The sequence below is a fragment of the Balearica regulorum genome, chromosome 1 (genome assembly GCF_011004875.1).
Source record: "Balearica regulorum gibbericeps isolate bBalReg1 chromosome 1, bBalReg1.pri, whole genome shotgun sequence".
NCBI classification, from domain to species: domain Eukaryota; kingdom Metazoa; phylum Chordata; class Aves; order Gruiformes; family Gruidae; genus Balearica; species Balearica regulorum.
In genome coordinates this window covers 196,103,616-196,119,817 of record NC_046184.1, presented here as the reverse complement: position 1 = coordinate 196,119,817, position 16,202 = coordinate 196,103,616, and the positions used below count along the sequence as shown (strand labels likewise).

The 16,202-nt window shown below is 52.4% G+C and overlaps 1 protein-coding gene across 1 annotated transcript; it reads left to right on the top strand.

Annotated features, from left to right (window-relative positions):
- Positions 1-11,784: 11,784 nt before the first annotated feature.
- On the top strand, positions 11,785-13,013 carry GSX1 (GS homeobox 1). Its single transcript, XM_075742970.1, has 2 exons — positions 11,785-12,172; positions 12,661-13,013. The coding sequence occupies exons 1-2, from the start codon at positions 11,785-11,787 to the stop codon at positions 13,011-13,013; spliced, it is 741 nt and encodes a 246-aa protein (XP_075599085.1).
- The last annotated feature ends 3,189 nt before the right edge of the window (positions 13,014-16,202 follow it).

Below are 16,202 nucleotides of genomic sequence, written 5' to 3'. Positions count from 1 at the left end.
GTCTTCAAATCCTCAGCAAACTTTCCGTGTTGATTTTTCGGGGGGGGGGGGGGGGGGGGGGTTGGGGGGGGGGGGGGGGGGGCTTTGTCAGCTGCTACAGGTATCAGCTACTATTTGAGCATCTTTCCAAAACACTGCACCTCTTCTTCTGTTAAATATGTATCAGTGCTAATAAAAATCTGAAAAATACAAATCGGGACACAAAGATCAGTGTCAGAAATGCAGACCAGAGAAGATGCATGTCACGATCCTAGTAATGTATAAGGAGTCAGGAAAACTAAATGACAAAGCTGTGGCAGAGGGTGGGACAGGACCTGCGATGCTTCCAGGCAGGAGCCACTGACAGTAGCTTCTGGAGTCACCAGAGGTCTGCAGAAAGAGTTGGTCTCAGGAGAACACTAGTAGTGTATTCATCCCTCACAAATAATCTGAGATAATATAACAAACAGCTAAATTAGATTCTGCTTGCTGGTAGTCTTCACGGGGCCCACAAAAGTGATTTTCAGCCTCCAGCACTGCATCTTTGTAAGTGTGTTTGTGTTTTGGATTTTTTTAATGTTTTACTGGCGTCTTCAGTATTTCTTCAACTTCGTTTTACAGGGAGAGGGAAACATTTGTCATGACTTTGACTCTATTAGCAGCCTTCAGCAGGCCTTCAGTCTGTTTTTGGGCATGCTTTACATTTGATTAGCTGTCATGTCTGCAAAGTATTTCTGACATTTAACTTAGATTGCAAACACGTGCCTCAAAGGAGCATCTCATCTACGGACAAGCTTGGGACGGTCCTGAATAGACAGGCACAGCACACACACACTCCTGTGCTTCTTTTCCCTATGACATGCATCCAGGGCAATCATTCACTCTAGGGTCTCCTCCCTTCAAAGGGAGATTTTACTGTTGATCTAAATCATGTTACTCTGTGAAGAGGCAGAGGAGCCTTTCTGAAATACGCAGCAATATAGAAGTTGTGGAGCTATTGTCTTCACAGACACCGAGCTTGAGGGCTCCTGGCTATCGCCAACACCACGTGCCACCAATACCCAGCCGGCAGGCGCTGCAAACCCACCGGCCCCGACACCTCGGCGGCTGTCCCTGAGCAATGCCCTGGTCCTGCCACAGATCCTTTCGGTGTGTGCTGCGCGGCGACAGCCACGGGACAAACAGGAGACCGCCTTTCAGAGCCACACACAAACATCCCCTGTGTGAGAAAAAGCAGCAGCAGAGAAAAGGTCAGCAGGAGAGGCCGAGGGGCAATGAGACGGCTGCACCCCCCAGCCGAGCATGGGGCCGGGGGGATGCCGTGCATGACGCTTGTTCTTTGCAAACTGGCTGGGGAGAAACAAACGACTCTGACCCCAGCCTTGGCTCTGGGACTGCTGTTCCCTCCGGGGATGGCTTGGGACTCCTGGAGAGCCTCTCCAGCCACCACGGGCATGGAGTCCTGGCTGGCCATGAGAGGGGGTGATTGATGGGAGCAGGGCTGGCCATGGGCTGCTCCGCTCTGGGGACCCCGGGCTGTGATGAGTCCCCTCTCCTGCTCAGTGACCATGATCACCCCTGGGATGGGCCAGCCGTGCTGTGCACTGCCCTCCCCACAGGCCACAGAAGCACCTTACAGAAAACTCATGTTTCCAAAAATGGGACAGTCAGATCCCTCAAAAAAGTGTGTTTCTGCTGGGTCACCCACCACGCCAAGGGAGCAAACTACCAACACACAGATACACAGCCTCATGCAACAGCATGGCACACAACAACAGAAGTCCTGCTCTTGTGCCTCCTTACAATAGTGCTTTCCTCTTCCTTCCTAACCCTTTTTCATTTCGTCTAAGAACCACATCTGTGCTCTGCTGAATCTACTGCTTAAATAAACACAGGGTTAAACCAGTCAGACACTTACTTTGAAAATCCAGCTTTGGATGAGCTTGCAAAAGATGGTTACCCAGCACCCCAGGCTGTGCAGGAGCAGACGTGATGGCCCTGGGGCAGGGACAGCATAAGTCCAGAGCCCCAGGAGGCTATGTCCCCAGGCCAGGGCAGTAACAGCCTCCAGCTGCAGCTGGATTCATGTGCAGGTCCTCTCCAGTCCTGACACACCTGGGAGCAGAGCCGAAGCGCCAAACTCTGTGAGGAATGGGTCTGCAGCCTTGCTGCCCTGGGAGAGACACATATTTGCATTCACTGTCTGTATATGTGTGTGTGCATAAAAAATTATAACTGCTGTGAACTGTACCTAGTGGGATGCTGAACAGCTGTGCCTCATGGAAGTTCTGCTAAACCTGTATGTTAAAGTAACTTTTCACTTTAAGTACCATAGTAAGTCAAAAGGTACATGCAAGTTAAATGATTAGTAATCAAGCCTTAAAATAAGTGCCCCAAAATGTCTAAAAAAAAGGGAGAGCTGTAGGATTTCTTTCTCCCTGTGGAAGCACTCAGGGTTGCAAATGATTTGGTTGTTATCTCTGCTGAGAGAAGCTGAGCTTCCCTAGGCCAAAAATAGCACTCTGACCAAAGCGCGGATGGACCAGCCGATGGAAAAGGTGATGCCCTAAAACAGATCAGCCCTGGCAAATACCCTGGGCAAAGGGAGGAGAGCGTGCTGCAGCTTCACGAAGAGCATGATGGTAAGGCCAAGACTTGTGAGCTACAGCTACTAAAATGACTGCTGTACCAGAGAGGGAAGCCCAGCAGTACCCAGACTGGTCAGAGCCTCTTCCAAAGCGCTGCTGCCTCTACTTGAGAGCAAAGTGCTTCCTATACTGAGAGATGCTGCAGGATCCTGCCCAGAACAGCAAAGCAAATTGGGCTCAGGAGCCTTCCTTCACTGTCTCAACTCCAAAAAAGAAGATGTAGTTTTGAGGCCATCAGTGGCCAAAAAATCCCATCCCTTCTGAAGGGAGAAGGATCTTTCCTGATGTGAGGTTCATTATACTGCTGGAAAGGTGGGGGCTTCATGACATGAAAGACAGAGAGTGTCCACAGTACAAATGAGATGGAAACTCATGGCAGACACACTCGGGTCTGTTTTTTCTTGCTGTAGGACAGCTCATCTGTTAAATGGGGTAAAACTGAAAACAAAAGTAGGAGGTTTAGTCCCACTTTTCCTTGCTGTGCCTTTGCCAGTACTGAAGAGTCCTTGTGGGTAGCAGCAAGGCTGCAGAGAGGGCTCTGCACCACACACCTCCAGCCAGGCCCAGAGCTGTCTATGTGATGACAATACTGGTGAGCATTGCCAGGATATTTAAGCTCCTTTATGTGACCCTGCTTTCTCTGTTTGGTCAAGCCAAATCTGTGGCAATTTTAATGACAAAACAGCTGGAGGACATGTATTGGTCATATTTTACCCTTCAGACATTGCCATAATAACGATGTTCTGCCTGCAGAGAGTCCCCTGTCCTTTCCTTAAGCAACCTGGCCAGGATACTACTTAGCAAAGAAGATCTCCTAGGTGCTGTTGTGTGTACATTAAGTATATCAATGAACACACCAAAATCCAACCTGGGTCTGGAGGTTTCTGACATCCTCCCCACTTCCTGTCCCTTTTCAGCTGTTTTTAACCATGAAAGAAATTATTTCAATATTTGATCAAAGCTTGGGGATGAAAAAAAGAACAAGTGGAACTTTGGTTAAAATCTTTCAAAAAGAAAAAGGGATGGTTTGTGCAAATTGCTGTTGTTTTTTCAAATTGGCGCTGAAAGATTTGGTCTAAGTATTTATTCATCTCTGGGCACAATTGGTCTCCTGACATCTGTAGAAATTTCTGGAATTTCTCTCCTCATCTTACTTGATTGCAACATTGATTTTCCCCTAGCCTGTTCTTTACAGTGAGATTAATTTATCATTTAATTTTATGTGTCTGTGATCAAGACAGTAGAGTCTCCTAATCTGTGGCAGACAAAATGCTGTCCTTTTATGGCATATTCTTTTTTTTTTTTTCTCTAGCCCTGTGTCTGGGCAATGCAAAAAATTTGGAGAAGAGACTATATCAGTCCTGTTTGTCCTCCCTCTTAGTTTGATCTTTTGGTGGGGATAATTGGAAGTCTTCATTCATCCAGGCTCAGACTTCTTCTCTCACACTTCTGCACGAAAAGCTATTAGAAGAATTGCTTCACTTACTGAGATAGTGGTCTGGCTGAAGAGAAGAAAATAAAGACAGCGAGTGAAGATAGTGATGGAGAAAATGATAAACACTCTGATGACAAGGAGGAAAAGTACAGAGAGCATCCAAAGAAGGAGTGGAGTTGGAAAACTAGAGGGAAAAGTTAGAAAATACAGAGTAAAGAGAAATGGCTGACTAAAATCTAATGGATTACTTCAGTCTCCCAGGACACATTTGTTAACACACAGGGTTCTAATTAGTTTCCATGCTCTGGGACAGGACTGGAGTTAAAGGGCTCTGACCTCAGCTACACAAGTTGCCAAAAGGTATCAGAAGAGCAATGATTCAAGCATAGAAGTCAAAAGTGGGAGAGGCCATAGAGTAGAGGGGCTCCACACAGCCTGCTCCTGGCTACCACACTGTGCAACCCCATGGCTTTTGGAGGCTCCATGTTCCAAAGAGTTGCAGCTTCCATAAAGATTAATTTGAATGGCTGCCAATAAGCATTTATATTGCCACAAATGTGTCCTTTCATAGGTAAGTATTTCACATGAACTGCAAGAGTCGAAGTTCAAGGGTCTGCCAAGCTCTGTGGGATTCCAGAAGCCCATGATATACAACTTGTATTTTGGGGTATGCTGTCTCCCCACTTAACTTCACTGCTGTAAGGTCCATAACTTGGGATACTCTTTTTCATGGAGCTATCGGAGCACAGGGCTTCAGGTTTTCTCCCCAAAACATAACACGGGTCTACTTGGGTTCATGTGATGGACAGTATCTCTGAAGCACAATGGAGGGAACCACCTTAGCCCATAATAGGAGGAACTGGAGCAATAGACTAAAGCCAAGAAGTGAGCTCCTTCAGGAGCAACTTTGAGCCTCCTTGCTCATGCACATCCCCAGCAGTAGCTCAGCTGCAATTCTGCACACCAGGTACACAGGGCCACAGGACAGGAGAGTCTTTGACACCACTGTCCAAAAATGGAAGATTAAGATCTAACAGCAAAAAGGTGTAAAGCACAACTCAGATTTGTGAAGTTCACGTTTTGAGTAGGAGACTTCCTAGGTCTGTTACTAGCCCAGGACAGACTGTAACAACTACAAATCCAAACTTTGTATGTGTTGGGTCATTATACTCACAAACACAAGGAAGTGGAAGAATGAGGTTTGCAGGCTTTACTTGCATTTGAAGTATACAAAAAAATGCAGGGCCATCACATACATTTGTCATACACTGACTTGGATATCCGTACTGGTGGGTTTGTTAATGTTTGTTTTGTGTCTCTAAAAAATATTCTGCTGTGTACTGGAAGATTTTCATGCAAATATAAGGAGGCCAACAAATGACTGTGCTCAGCTTCCAAGAAACAATTTCTATAAAATTGCTACAATATGGTTGTATATGGCTTTACATTCCCATGCTATACACTTGATATATCAATTGATATGTTTAATAATATAATACACAAGTTCATATCCAGATATGCAGACAGAAATACATCTAACCTAATATGTTCTGAATACTCTACTGTATTCAAAAGGGATTTTTTTTAAGTCTTCAAAATGTAGTAAAAAGAAGAAAATTGTTTTGTCAGTTGAGAGTGTTCCTCTACTGCCAGGACTGGCAAGCTAAAGGAATTAACATACCTTGGTGAGGTCTGCTTTACACAAGCTGAATAAACATCTAAGATAATCACTTCACATTCATGTGTGATAAACACTTGAGGAACATTCATTTGCCAACATCAAAGAAGGAACCAAGCTACACAGTTCTCGTCTGCAACTTTCAGGGTCTGTCACTACGCCACCAGCAATGGCCAGGAAACCCTCTGCAGGCAAGCAAGCCTCCCTCTTTTCTCACAACCCTTGCCACTCACCGTGCACAACCTACCAGCCATTGATCCAGAGTAAAACACTCTGCCCCGTTCGCCATATTCCTCCTTTGGCTACACTCATGGTGTGCTTCTGCATGTGGCTTTATAGCAGCATTGCAAAACCCTCTAGGAAATCTCTTCTGTGTGTTGAGGAACTGGGAAGTTAAAGTCCTGATATTCTTGCAAGCAAAGAGTTTGATCTTGAGTGCTTTTATTGACTCCAATGTCTTCAGGTCTTTGGTATTCTTTTTTTAATGGCTCAGGGAAAGTCTGCTTTTTCCTATCAGCTTCCTGTACAGCTTCACTTAGAAGCTGAAGGAAGATCTTTAACAGTGACTCTAATATACCAATGCACAGACCTTTGTCTCTTTTCAATCGCAGAATGCAGTAATCAGATGTCTCATTTAGCGATAACCACAATCACTGCAGAACCCTCCAAATCTTCAAGGCAGGGAATGAGAAGCCAACAGTGAAACCAGTGTAAACCGGTGTAGCCATAATCCCAAGTACACATGCTACAGAGCAATATGTTCGTTGAGTACTTGCCACATCAATGTGATTGAAACCTGCAAAGAAATTAATCAGGCTGCAGAAAACTGTTCAACTGTTTCATAGAAATAACAGACACAATATAGTCTCTTACCGTATGAGATGACAGAATTTCCCTTTGGATGTTCGCAAAGAGCTGACTGACAACCTCAAAACCTTTCAGTTTGTAAAGGACTCAGCATACATAAAGGTGAGAAATTTGGAGAAAGGAGAAGATGACAATCAAAAATGGCTGTGAAACAGGGTGGATTCCAAGGTTAAAGGCCCATATCTCTAATGATTTAATAATTTAACCAGATTTGCAGAACTCACATCCAGCTCCTTTTTGCAATTCCTTGTCTTCATTACTCTCAAGGATTTCTCCATTCTTTTGTCTTACAAGGTCACTAGCAATTTGAAATGTGGTCTTTCTATAAAAGCAAAAGTCTACTTTAAATTGTATGAGTATTTTACATGTTCCTACTTTTTCTGTTACTTTTTCACCATTTCTGTCCAACTACTTCTTTGACATCTCCTCTTGACTGAAAGGTCAAATCACAGAGGAGAAACAGCAACAAACTGTCTCCTTGGAAGGTGACTACAGGATTTGCTTATAGACCCACCCTGTTAGCAAGCAACGGGCCTGAAGATTTGCTAAATGGCAAATGTCTACCTTAGGTATCTGCTGTTGAAAGTTATCAAAGGAAAAACATACAGGTCCTGCAAACAAGCAGTTTTGATTTGGTCCTCCTGTGGCACAGGTTTTACTGGCATAGATTAATTGTTGCCTTTGTAGCTTGTGATGGAAACTAGATGAAACTGGATGAACCATGATGGAAAGGTAGCAGGGCCAGGCTGGCAGGCTACCAAATTTATACAATGATAAATTTGGAAGAAATTGATAGATAAGACAAGAGCTGAAGGAAAACATAGGGCAACTTCATGACAAAGCAAGCCGTGGTTTTGCCTTTTGGAAGAACTGGAATTAAACACAAATATATAACCTATGTTTCTGGAAGCCCTTGCATTACAAATCACTGGAGGCCAGGAGTAAACCAGGGAAGGATCACCCTACACTTGTCCTTTTCCCATAGACTTCCTTCGATTTCCACTACAGCCACTGCTGCCGCCGAGAAGTTACGGCTGTAGCTGGGTTTCTGGTCTGACGCGATGTGGCCTGTGTTTAGACTGGGGTTTATTTCTGCTTCTCTGACTGTATTCACAGACAGTGCAAAGTAGATCACAAAGCAAATGATAAAAAGTGATATTTTTTTTTCTGCAGATACTCAATACCTGTGTTCTTCTCACTGTCTCACTGGCTGCTTCCCTTCCCTGAACCCTGGCTTTGAGGGTGCCAAACACTTCCAGCATTTGACCGGAGTCAGTGCACAAAATATAAACTACAGTTTTCAGGCACTGAGCTTCACATGAACATAGAGTGACATGAGCACTCCACAAGCATCATTATCTGCTGGTCCCACATAGGTACCAGCCTTCATCACTTCGCCTTGGTAGTCCATCAGCAGAACGGAGCTTGCTCTACCTCTTGTCTGAGATGCTGTGGAAATAAACACTGGAAATAAACTGGTCTCACAGGCACTGTGGTGTGAGTATGCAAGGTAAGTCCGTGAGGAAGCATTCATTCTGTACAGAGGACAGTGTGAGTCAGAAGCCAAAAATAACGTGTTCCGGATATCTGTTCATGGAGCTAGTCCTGTTTAATGAAGCAAGAGGCCAATGAGGAAAGTGTAGCAGCCACAAAAATCAATTTTGCTGATAAAGCAGTGATTTTTTTAAAAACATATTTCTGTTTTTTCAAGTAACCTCAGATTCATTCTATGGACAAGTTAAAAACAGGTACCTTATAGGGTTGCTCGTGCATGTGTTTGTCCAACATAAAAAGGCACATTTTTGGGGCAATCCACCATGCGGTGTGTGGCTTGTGGTTCAGTATTGGCTTTGATTTACGCTTTATTGTTCACCATTAGAAAATAATTTCTTAGGCTAGGCTGGGGAATATTACAGTCCCCCACAAATCATAAGCCTTTCTCGGCTACTGAGGAGATGGTCTGCTTGGAGATAATGATTCTGTCCCACCCCAGCAGGATCCCATCCTCACCTCTCCCCACCCCTGAACTAATGCACCTCTCCGTGCTCTCCTCAGGGACTGATGGCGTGTGTCACCTCCCACCCCCAGATATTAGTGGCAGCTACCCGGAGCATGAGGACCTTGTCACAAAAGGCAACGGCTGGTGCCTCAAAATGATGAGGGACCTGTTTCCATACAGCTGTCCCCAGGCAGTGGCAGCGTGACACCTTCTCCCCTCGCAGGCAGCAGTGCCATAGACCCCACAGCTTTCCCAAGGGGGAAGGCACGCCTCAGTCAGTGCTAACGCTTTTGCCCTCTGTCTCCTTCATCCCCCGCAATGATACCTGACCCCCTCCTTCACTGAGGGTCCCTCCAGCTGATGAGCACTCCAACGCTTCCCTCTCCTCATCCCCTTCTCGGGGGTGTGGGGGGGGGGGGAAGGTGTGACAGCGAGTGCAGGGCGAGGGGGTAGCATTTACCACCCGGCATTTCTCTCCCTCCGGAGTACAAGCGCTGGCACTTCCCGGTGGCACCGGGGACGCTGTCCCGGTACGACCCCCGCGGGGCCGGGGCAGCCCGGCGGCGTGCGGCGGAGCGGGGCGTGCGGCCGCGCCGGCAGAGGCGGGTCCTGGCGGGGGTCACCCCGCAGCCCCGAGGAGAGGCTGCCCCCCCCCGAGCCCCCCGCGTCCCCCCGAGCCGCCTGCAGCCCGTCGGCGGCTCTCTTTGCCCCGCTCCCGGTGCCGTTTTCGTTTAGCGACGATAGCTTGGAAATGGCAAACATACGGGGCGAATTTCCCCTCTAAAAAAAAAAAAAATGGGGGGGGGGGGTGCGAAAAAAGGCAGGGGAGGCTAGTTTAAAGCGCTGGGATTAAAGGTCTGTGCTAGTTTCAAGCGCTCATAAAACGTCCTGAAGGATGTTATTTTGCTGCAGTCTGGGTTATTTCATCCCACAGTTGCACAACAAACCATTTAAACATTTCAGCACGAAACAGATTCCATTGTTGGGCTGCACATTAAAAAGTGTTATTCGCTTTGAAGTTTTTGTCTAATGGCTCTAAACTGAAAGAAAATGTTTTCCTATTACTTAATTCAATCATAGCGAAGAGGCTTGGTAAAAAGCCCACGGATTTTGCCCAAAGTGTGACAGAGTTCTCTTTGTGTTTGCTTATCCTCTGCTGTCACACACTTTAATTCGCCTCTCTTTATCTGGCATTCAAAACTTTCTTCAATGACATTCAATAAGGTCCAGCGGCTGGAAAAAAAAACTGGTTATTTTTTTGGATATTCTTTCCCAGTAGCTTTGGGCTTGGTGTGCATTCAGGAGCTGTTAACCCTTTGCCTCCCTGCGGCTCGGAGCCCTAGGGTTCAGCCCCTGGGCAGCGGGAATCCCTCGGGTTGAGGCTGAATCAACCCCCCGCCCTCGGTGGCTGGGCACATCTCAGCGGGGAGAGATGCCCCGTCCAGGGCGCCAGCTCCGGGGGAAAAAAATGCTTTAAATTACCAGTTCCTTAAAAACAAAACAACAAAACCAACAAAAAAATCCAAACACCACTAACGCTTTCAGGGGAAGGGCACTTGGGAATTCTTTCTAAATCACTGCGGGACTGAGTTTTTACTAGCATTCGGTTTTGTTCGTTCTGTATTTTTCACCATTTATTTGTGCACACAGATAGGTTTCTAGGCTCGGGCATCAACAGTATCTCGGCAAAACTCCCATAGGTTTCAGCCAGAAATGAGACTGCAGGCAAGAACAGCCTCTGTACAAGCCAGAGACACGGGATTACACTGATTCCAAGGCTTTCTCTTCCCTTCATTTTAAAAAGTCCATTTGTTTATGAGGCGGCCAAGTTACTGTAGGCAGAAATTTCCTTCACGTTTTGACGGGAGTCGGCGGGTGCGTTTGTCTCCCCACCCCGTATATTAAACGGGAAGATGGGGGAGGAAGATGTATCCCGATTAATATTTTTGTTCTTATTTGTTAGCATTGCTCATTCACCTACAAAATGAAGAAGCTGCAGGGAGCGCAGCGCTGCGGGCTCCTGCGCGGGCGGCGTGCCGCTGCGCGGGGAAGCGCCGGTGCGCCTCAGCTCAGACGAACGCGGAGAAATTAGCTTTGGACCCCCTTGGAAGTTTTGCAGATCCCTGTGCTAAGAAATCCAGACCCCGCCGGTGTGTTTAACGCTAATTCTCATCGGACGGGAGAGATAAGACGGTTCTCCGTCGGTCTCCGCAGCTCCAGGGACTTCCCGGCGCGCTTGTGCGCGGCGGTGCCGGGGCCGTGGAGCTCGACGGTACGATGGTGTTACCGCTGAAACCGGGCAGAAGGACCAGGTATAAAGATGTGCGGAGCGTGCCGAGCGCCTCTTCTCCCTCTGTTTAAGGTGCTCGCCGTGCGTGCTGCCGGCACGGAGCGGTGTATGAGTGTCAGGGTTTCTCTACGTGCACGATTCTGACGCTCCGTGGCCGTTATCCGTGCCCAGGCGCCCACGCCCACGCAGGGGCCGGGCGGATGTGCCCGCCAGTGGAGCACCGGCTGGCACATCTCGGTGGCCGGGGGGTCTCGCCCGACGGCGGCGGCAGCGATAAGCGGCGGGGCCCGGCACCGGGCTGGGAACAAAGCCACGGGGCTGGGGACGGGCGGCGGGCGCAGTAACGGGGACGAAGCAGCCCGGCGGCGAGGGGAGAGAGAGAGGCCGGCGGGGCTGGGGGGCAGACCTGGTGCCACAGGTGGGAAAGGCGCCGGGGGGCTGGCAGGGGAAGCTGGCGCCGGCGGAGACCGCGGCTGCAGCCGGCAAAATAAACAAGGGGGAGCGGGCTGAAAGCTGGGCTGAAAGCGAAGGAGAACGATAAAGAGAAAGAAAAGAATATTAAATCGCGAGAGAATGAGAAAATAACCCCGCCAAAGGGAGAGGAGGGGAGAGGCCGCCTGCTACGGCGTGGGTGGGGTCGACAAGAATAGAGTACATTATGCAGTTCATTTAGTTAACAAGGGAAATAATGAGGGAGCGTGCGGCGTGAATGCCAAGAGAAGAGGCACAGAAAGCCTATTGAGCGCCCCGGCGCCGCCATCACATGGCGCGGCCGCTATTTAAAGCGGGCGGGCGGGCGCCGTTCAGCACCACTCGGGCTGGCCAGCGGCGCTGCGCGGGTGCTGCGCGGGCGCTGCGCGGGGCGCTGCGCGGGCTCTGCGCGGGGCCATGCCGCGCTCCTTCCTGGTGGACTCGCTGGTGCTGCGGGAGGCGGGCGAGAAGAAGGGAGAGGGCAGCCCGCCGCCGCCGCTCTTCCCCTACGCCGTGCACCCCTCGCACCCGCTGCCCGGGCTGCCGGCCGGCGCCTGCCACGCTCGCAAGGCCGGGCTGCTCTGCGTCTGCCCGCTCTGTGTCACCGCCTCCCAGCTGCACCCGCCGCCGCCCGCCATCCCCCTTATCAAGGCCTCCTTCCCCCCCTTCGGCTCCCAGTACTGCCACTCGCCCCTGGCCCGCCAGCAGCACTCCGTCTCCGCCGTCAGCGTCGGGCACGCACCGGCGCTCTACCAGGGCGCCTACCCGTTGCCCGACCCCCGGCAGTTCCACTGCATCTCCGTGGGTAAGGAGGGCACGCGTGGAGCGGGGGGGGGGCGGGGGGGGAGGGGGTGAAGCGCACGCCTGCATGCTAACCGTGGTCGCTGCGGGGAGGTGATGGGGATCCCGCGGCGGGGGGGGAGGAGGGAGCGGGGAGGCAGGACCCTGCCGAACGCACATGGGGCGGGGGCTCCCTGCCCTGCGCCCGCAGGCTGCACGGGGAGTCCCGGCACCTCTCTCTGCCGGTGCCCCGAGGGATGCGCAGGATCCCTCCCCGCCGGTGTCCGCCGAGCCTCCGAAAACGGATAGGAACCGGGGGAGGCGGCCCGGGCACTCCGTGAGCTCGGGCTGCAGCCCGGCAGCCGCTTGTCGGGTCGCCGGCTCCCGGGGAGGGAGGGTTGCGGCCCCGCAGAGCGGGCGGCCGGGATGCGCAGCGGGGACCGGCGGGTGCGGGCGCTACGGGGCGGGCGGCGGCGGGTTCGGCAGGTCCTGACGGTGCGCTCCGCTCCGCAGACAGCACGTCCAGCCAGCTGCCCAGCAGCAAGCGGATGCGCACCGCCTTCACCAGCACGCAGCTCCTGGAGCTGGAGAGGGAGTTCGCCTCCAACATGTACCTCTCCCGGCTGCGGCGAATCGAGATCGCCACCTACCTGAACCTCTCCGAGAAGCAGGTGAAGATCTGGTTCCAGAACCGACGGGTCAAGCACAAGAAAGAAGGCAAAAGCAGCTCCCACCGGGGCGGGAGGGCCGGCCACAGCTGCAAATGCTCGTCCCTTTCCACCAAGTGCTCGGAAGACGACGAGGACTTGCGCATGTCTCCGTCCTCCTCGGGGAAGGACGACAGAGGCCTCGCAGTCACCCCTTAGCCCCCCGCAAGCCCACTCTGGCTCCCCAGGAACTGTGGCGAGAGCAGGAGAGGGAGTCCTGCCTGCTCCGGTGCTGACATGCAGCCGAAGGATTTTATACCATTTTGTATAGTCTGTGTAATTTACGAAGGATTTTCTCACCTTTCTAGACCCCCGGCCTGTGGGGACGGGTGTCCGTGCGCCCTGTTGTAAATAAACGGCTCCCTAGGACCCCAGGCGTCCCCCAGTAGTGCTGTCTCACTTGTCTCCCCGCAGGCGCAGCCCCGGGCCCGGGACGCTCCCCGCAGAACTCCCCGCGCCCCGAGACAGGCGCGGATGCTGCGCGGCGGCGGGCGGTGCGGGCCGCCTGCAGGATGCTGTCCCGGGGGTCCCGCCGGTAATACTACGGTGCCCGAAAGCGGGCGGACGGGGAGGGTCGGGGGCTGTTTCGGTTATTATCTTTTTCTTCTTCTTCTTCTTTTTTTTTTTTTTTTTTTTCTTTCCAAAATTGTTCTCGGTTTGGTTTTGACTTCGTCGCTGCCGGACGCGCAGCTGTGATTGTATCGTTCCGTCCCCCTCCTTCCCCCCTCCCCGGGAGATATTTATTTATTTATTTATGTGCAGAGAAACGACGATGGCGATGATAATGATGATGATGATAACAATAAAAACTCGTTGGTGGTTTATTTCCCTCCCTTCACGTAGAAAGCAGCCGCTCGGTGTCCGCGGGCGTGCGCCGGGAGCGCCGTCTCTCTCCATCCCTCTCCGCCGTAGTCCGGCAGCGGGACCGGGACTCGCCCGCCCCGGCGAGCGCGGATGGCGGGGACTCTTCCTTTACCCGGGCCGCGCTGAAGCTACGGGGTGCGGGGGACCCTCGCCCCGTATCCCGGGGGCTCTGTCGGTCCTCCCCGCGAAGTTAAAGGTCGGTCTGAAGTCCGGCTCGGCTGAACACCTTTCCCTTCCATCGCGCCTCCCTTCCCATTCTCAAGCCTGCGAGAGAGAGAGAGATACACCATTTGCACCACCTATACGTACGGCTATAGGTGAATACAAATACCCGGCTGGCGGCTGGGCTCGGCTCCTCTCTCCAGGTGCCCGCTGCCGCTACCCGGGAAGGACGGGCCTGGCCTCCCGCTCACCCGTCGGGGCTGGTGCCGGTGCCGGCCCCGCCGGGGCTCCCGCCTCCACCGCCACCGGGCTCCGGCAGCCCCGCTCCGGCCTCGCAGCCTCCCGGCAGCGCTTTGCCGTCGGGGAAGCGAAGCTCCCGTTTTTACGCGCAGCTTCTCGGCGGAGAGCCCCGGCGGAAAAGCAGCCGGCAGGTTCCGCTGCCCCCGCGGGTGCCGAATGCGGCGGTGCCGGACCGACATCTGCCCCCGGAGGGTGCGGGATGCCCTGGGCCCCGCGCTCCCGCCACCGCTCCGTTTGCGCAGGGAAAGGCCCTTTGGGGACCCCCGCTCCCTTCGGGCTCACGGGGACGCGCTCTCCGGTGGCCGGGAACGGCTGTCCCTGCACCCGCAGCCGGTGCCCCGGGTCTTCCCGCGGGGCTGCAGAGCTGCGAGGAATGGGCTTGGGTCCCTGGGCTGCCATCGGTCCCTGCCAGCACCGGAACGGGTCCTGCTTTTCATCCTGGAGCAGGCCCAAAATAACCAAGGCCACCGGGAAGAGCCACGAATGGAGATGTTATCCCTCCCCATGGAGAAGGTCCACACAGCTCCGCTCACAGGCTGAGCTCGGTGCGAGGAACTGTGGCTTTGGGGTCCCCAGGCACCAAGAGTGAAGGAAGAGCTCGTAAAATTAGCACTGCCAGCACAGCTTCAAGTCCTGTCCATAAAACAAACATGTCACACTCTGCCCTTCCCAGGTCCCTGCAGCAATTCGCATAGCTGTGGGGCTGGGAGACCCACAGGCTCCTGCAGCTCCATCCCATGGGTGAGTGGAGAGCACAGCCCTGCAGAACAAGGGGCACTGCTGGCCTCTCTGGACACCCCAGGATGGTGTGAGGTCTGGGGGACCCTGGAGACATGGCAGTGCAGGACAGGCGCGAGCCAATACCCGTGTCCTGCTCTGACTGTCCTGATACGTGTTCCCCTGACTGAAGGTGCAAGGGCAGGGTGATACTAGGCAGGTGCTGCACTATCAAATTTGTGACATGTGGACAAAATATTCGGGCTGCTTCTCTCCTTGGTGGCCTGCCTTCACCCACTGCCTCCTGTAACCCTTAGACCTCTGGCTTCTCCCTCCCTGCTTCCTCCTCCGCTGGCTCCCCGCATCACCCAGCTGAGATGGGATGGTCGGGCAAGCTAGCGGTTAGGGCACTTCGTGGGCAGCACCTCTCCGGCTCCTTTTCCCACGGCTGTAGGGGATGAATTTGGCAGGTGAGAGACCAAAATCTGACCTTGTTGCAAGAGTCAATCAGTCTCGCCTGGTGCTTGGCCGTGTGATGTTCCCTGTGTGTCCTTCCTTCCCCAGTGGCCTATTTCCAACAGGAAAGACCCCTCAGGGGACCCTAATTGGCTCAGCAGGGCCCTGCAGCCTCTCCAGCCCTCACCTCCCTTCGTGCCCACATTTACCAGACTTGTTTTGAATAGCGATCGCAAAATAGAGACAGAAAAAGCCTAATGTGGGTTTACCAAGGGGTCTGGCATCCTCTTTAACAGGGCACTGGCACTGGAGTGAATGAGCATCCGCAGAGGCGTGTGCGTGTGCTCCTTGCGCCTTTTCAGCGGCATGGGTTTGAGCCAGTTGGCTGGCAGTGAGATGTGAGGAACACCAGCGCTGGGCATTTGAGTGCTGCTATTGAAGTGCTATTGTGGCAGTTGTGTTGAACTCTCGACGTCTTTGCCAGCACATTCCCACCATCTCTCTGGTCCTTCACGACACAAGCTATATAAACAAAAATATGTCTCCTTACGCTCCTGTTTCAGGGCTGAGTGGAGGCAGCCAGGGACAGTATGCCTCCCTTGTGACAGGGATGATGAGGCAGTGGCACTGCCCATCCAGCTCCTCGCTTGCCGTGAAACCCCGGGGGAAGGCACCTGGGGGAAAAACACATTTTGTCCTGTGGGACCAGAGCTGCTGGGCTCCTTCTGGGGAGCAGCTAGGAGACTTTCTGGGTGTGCAGATGCCAGTTCACTAGTGCATCCTCCCTGCAGGCACAGCGGCTGTGGACTGTGAGGCAGAATCTTGCAGTGACACTGTCCCAGTGTGTGC

What these genes read in the sequence shown, in the direction of transcription:
- GSX1 (XM_075742970.1), top strand. Translation starts at nt 11,785, where the DNA reads ATGCCGCGCTCCTTCCTGGTGGACTCGCTGGTGCTGCGGGAGGCGGGC. An exon ending in GTTCCACTGCATCTCCGTGG is followed by an intron (nt 12,173 to 12,660) that starts GTAAGGAGGGCA and finishes TCCGCTCCGCAG; the next exon opens with ACAGCACGTCCAGCCAGCTG.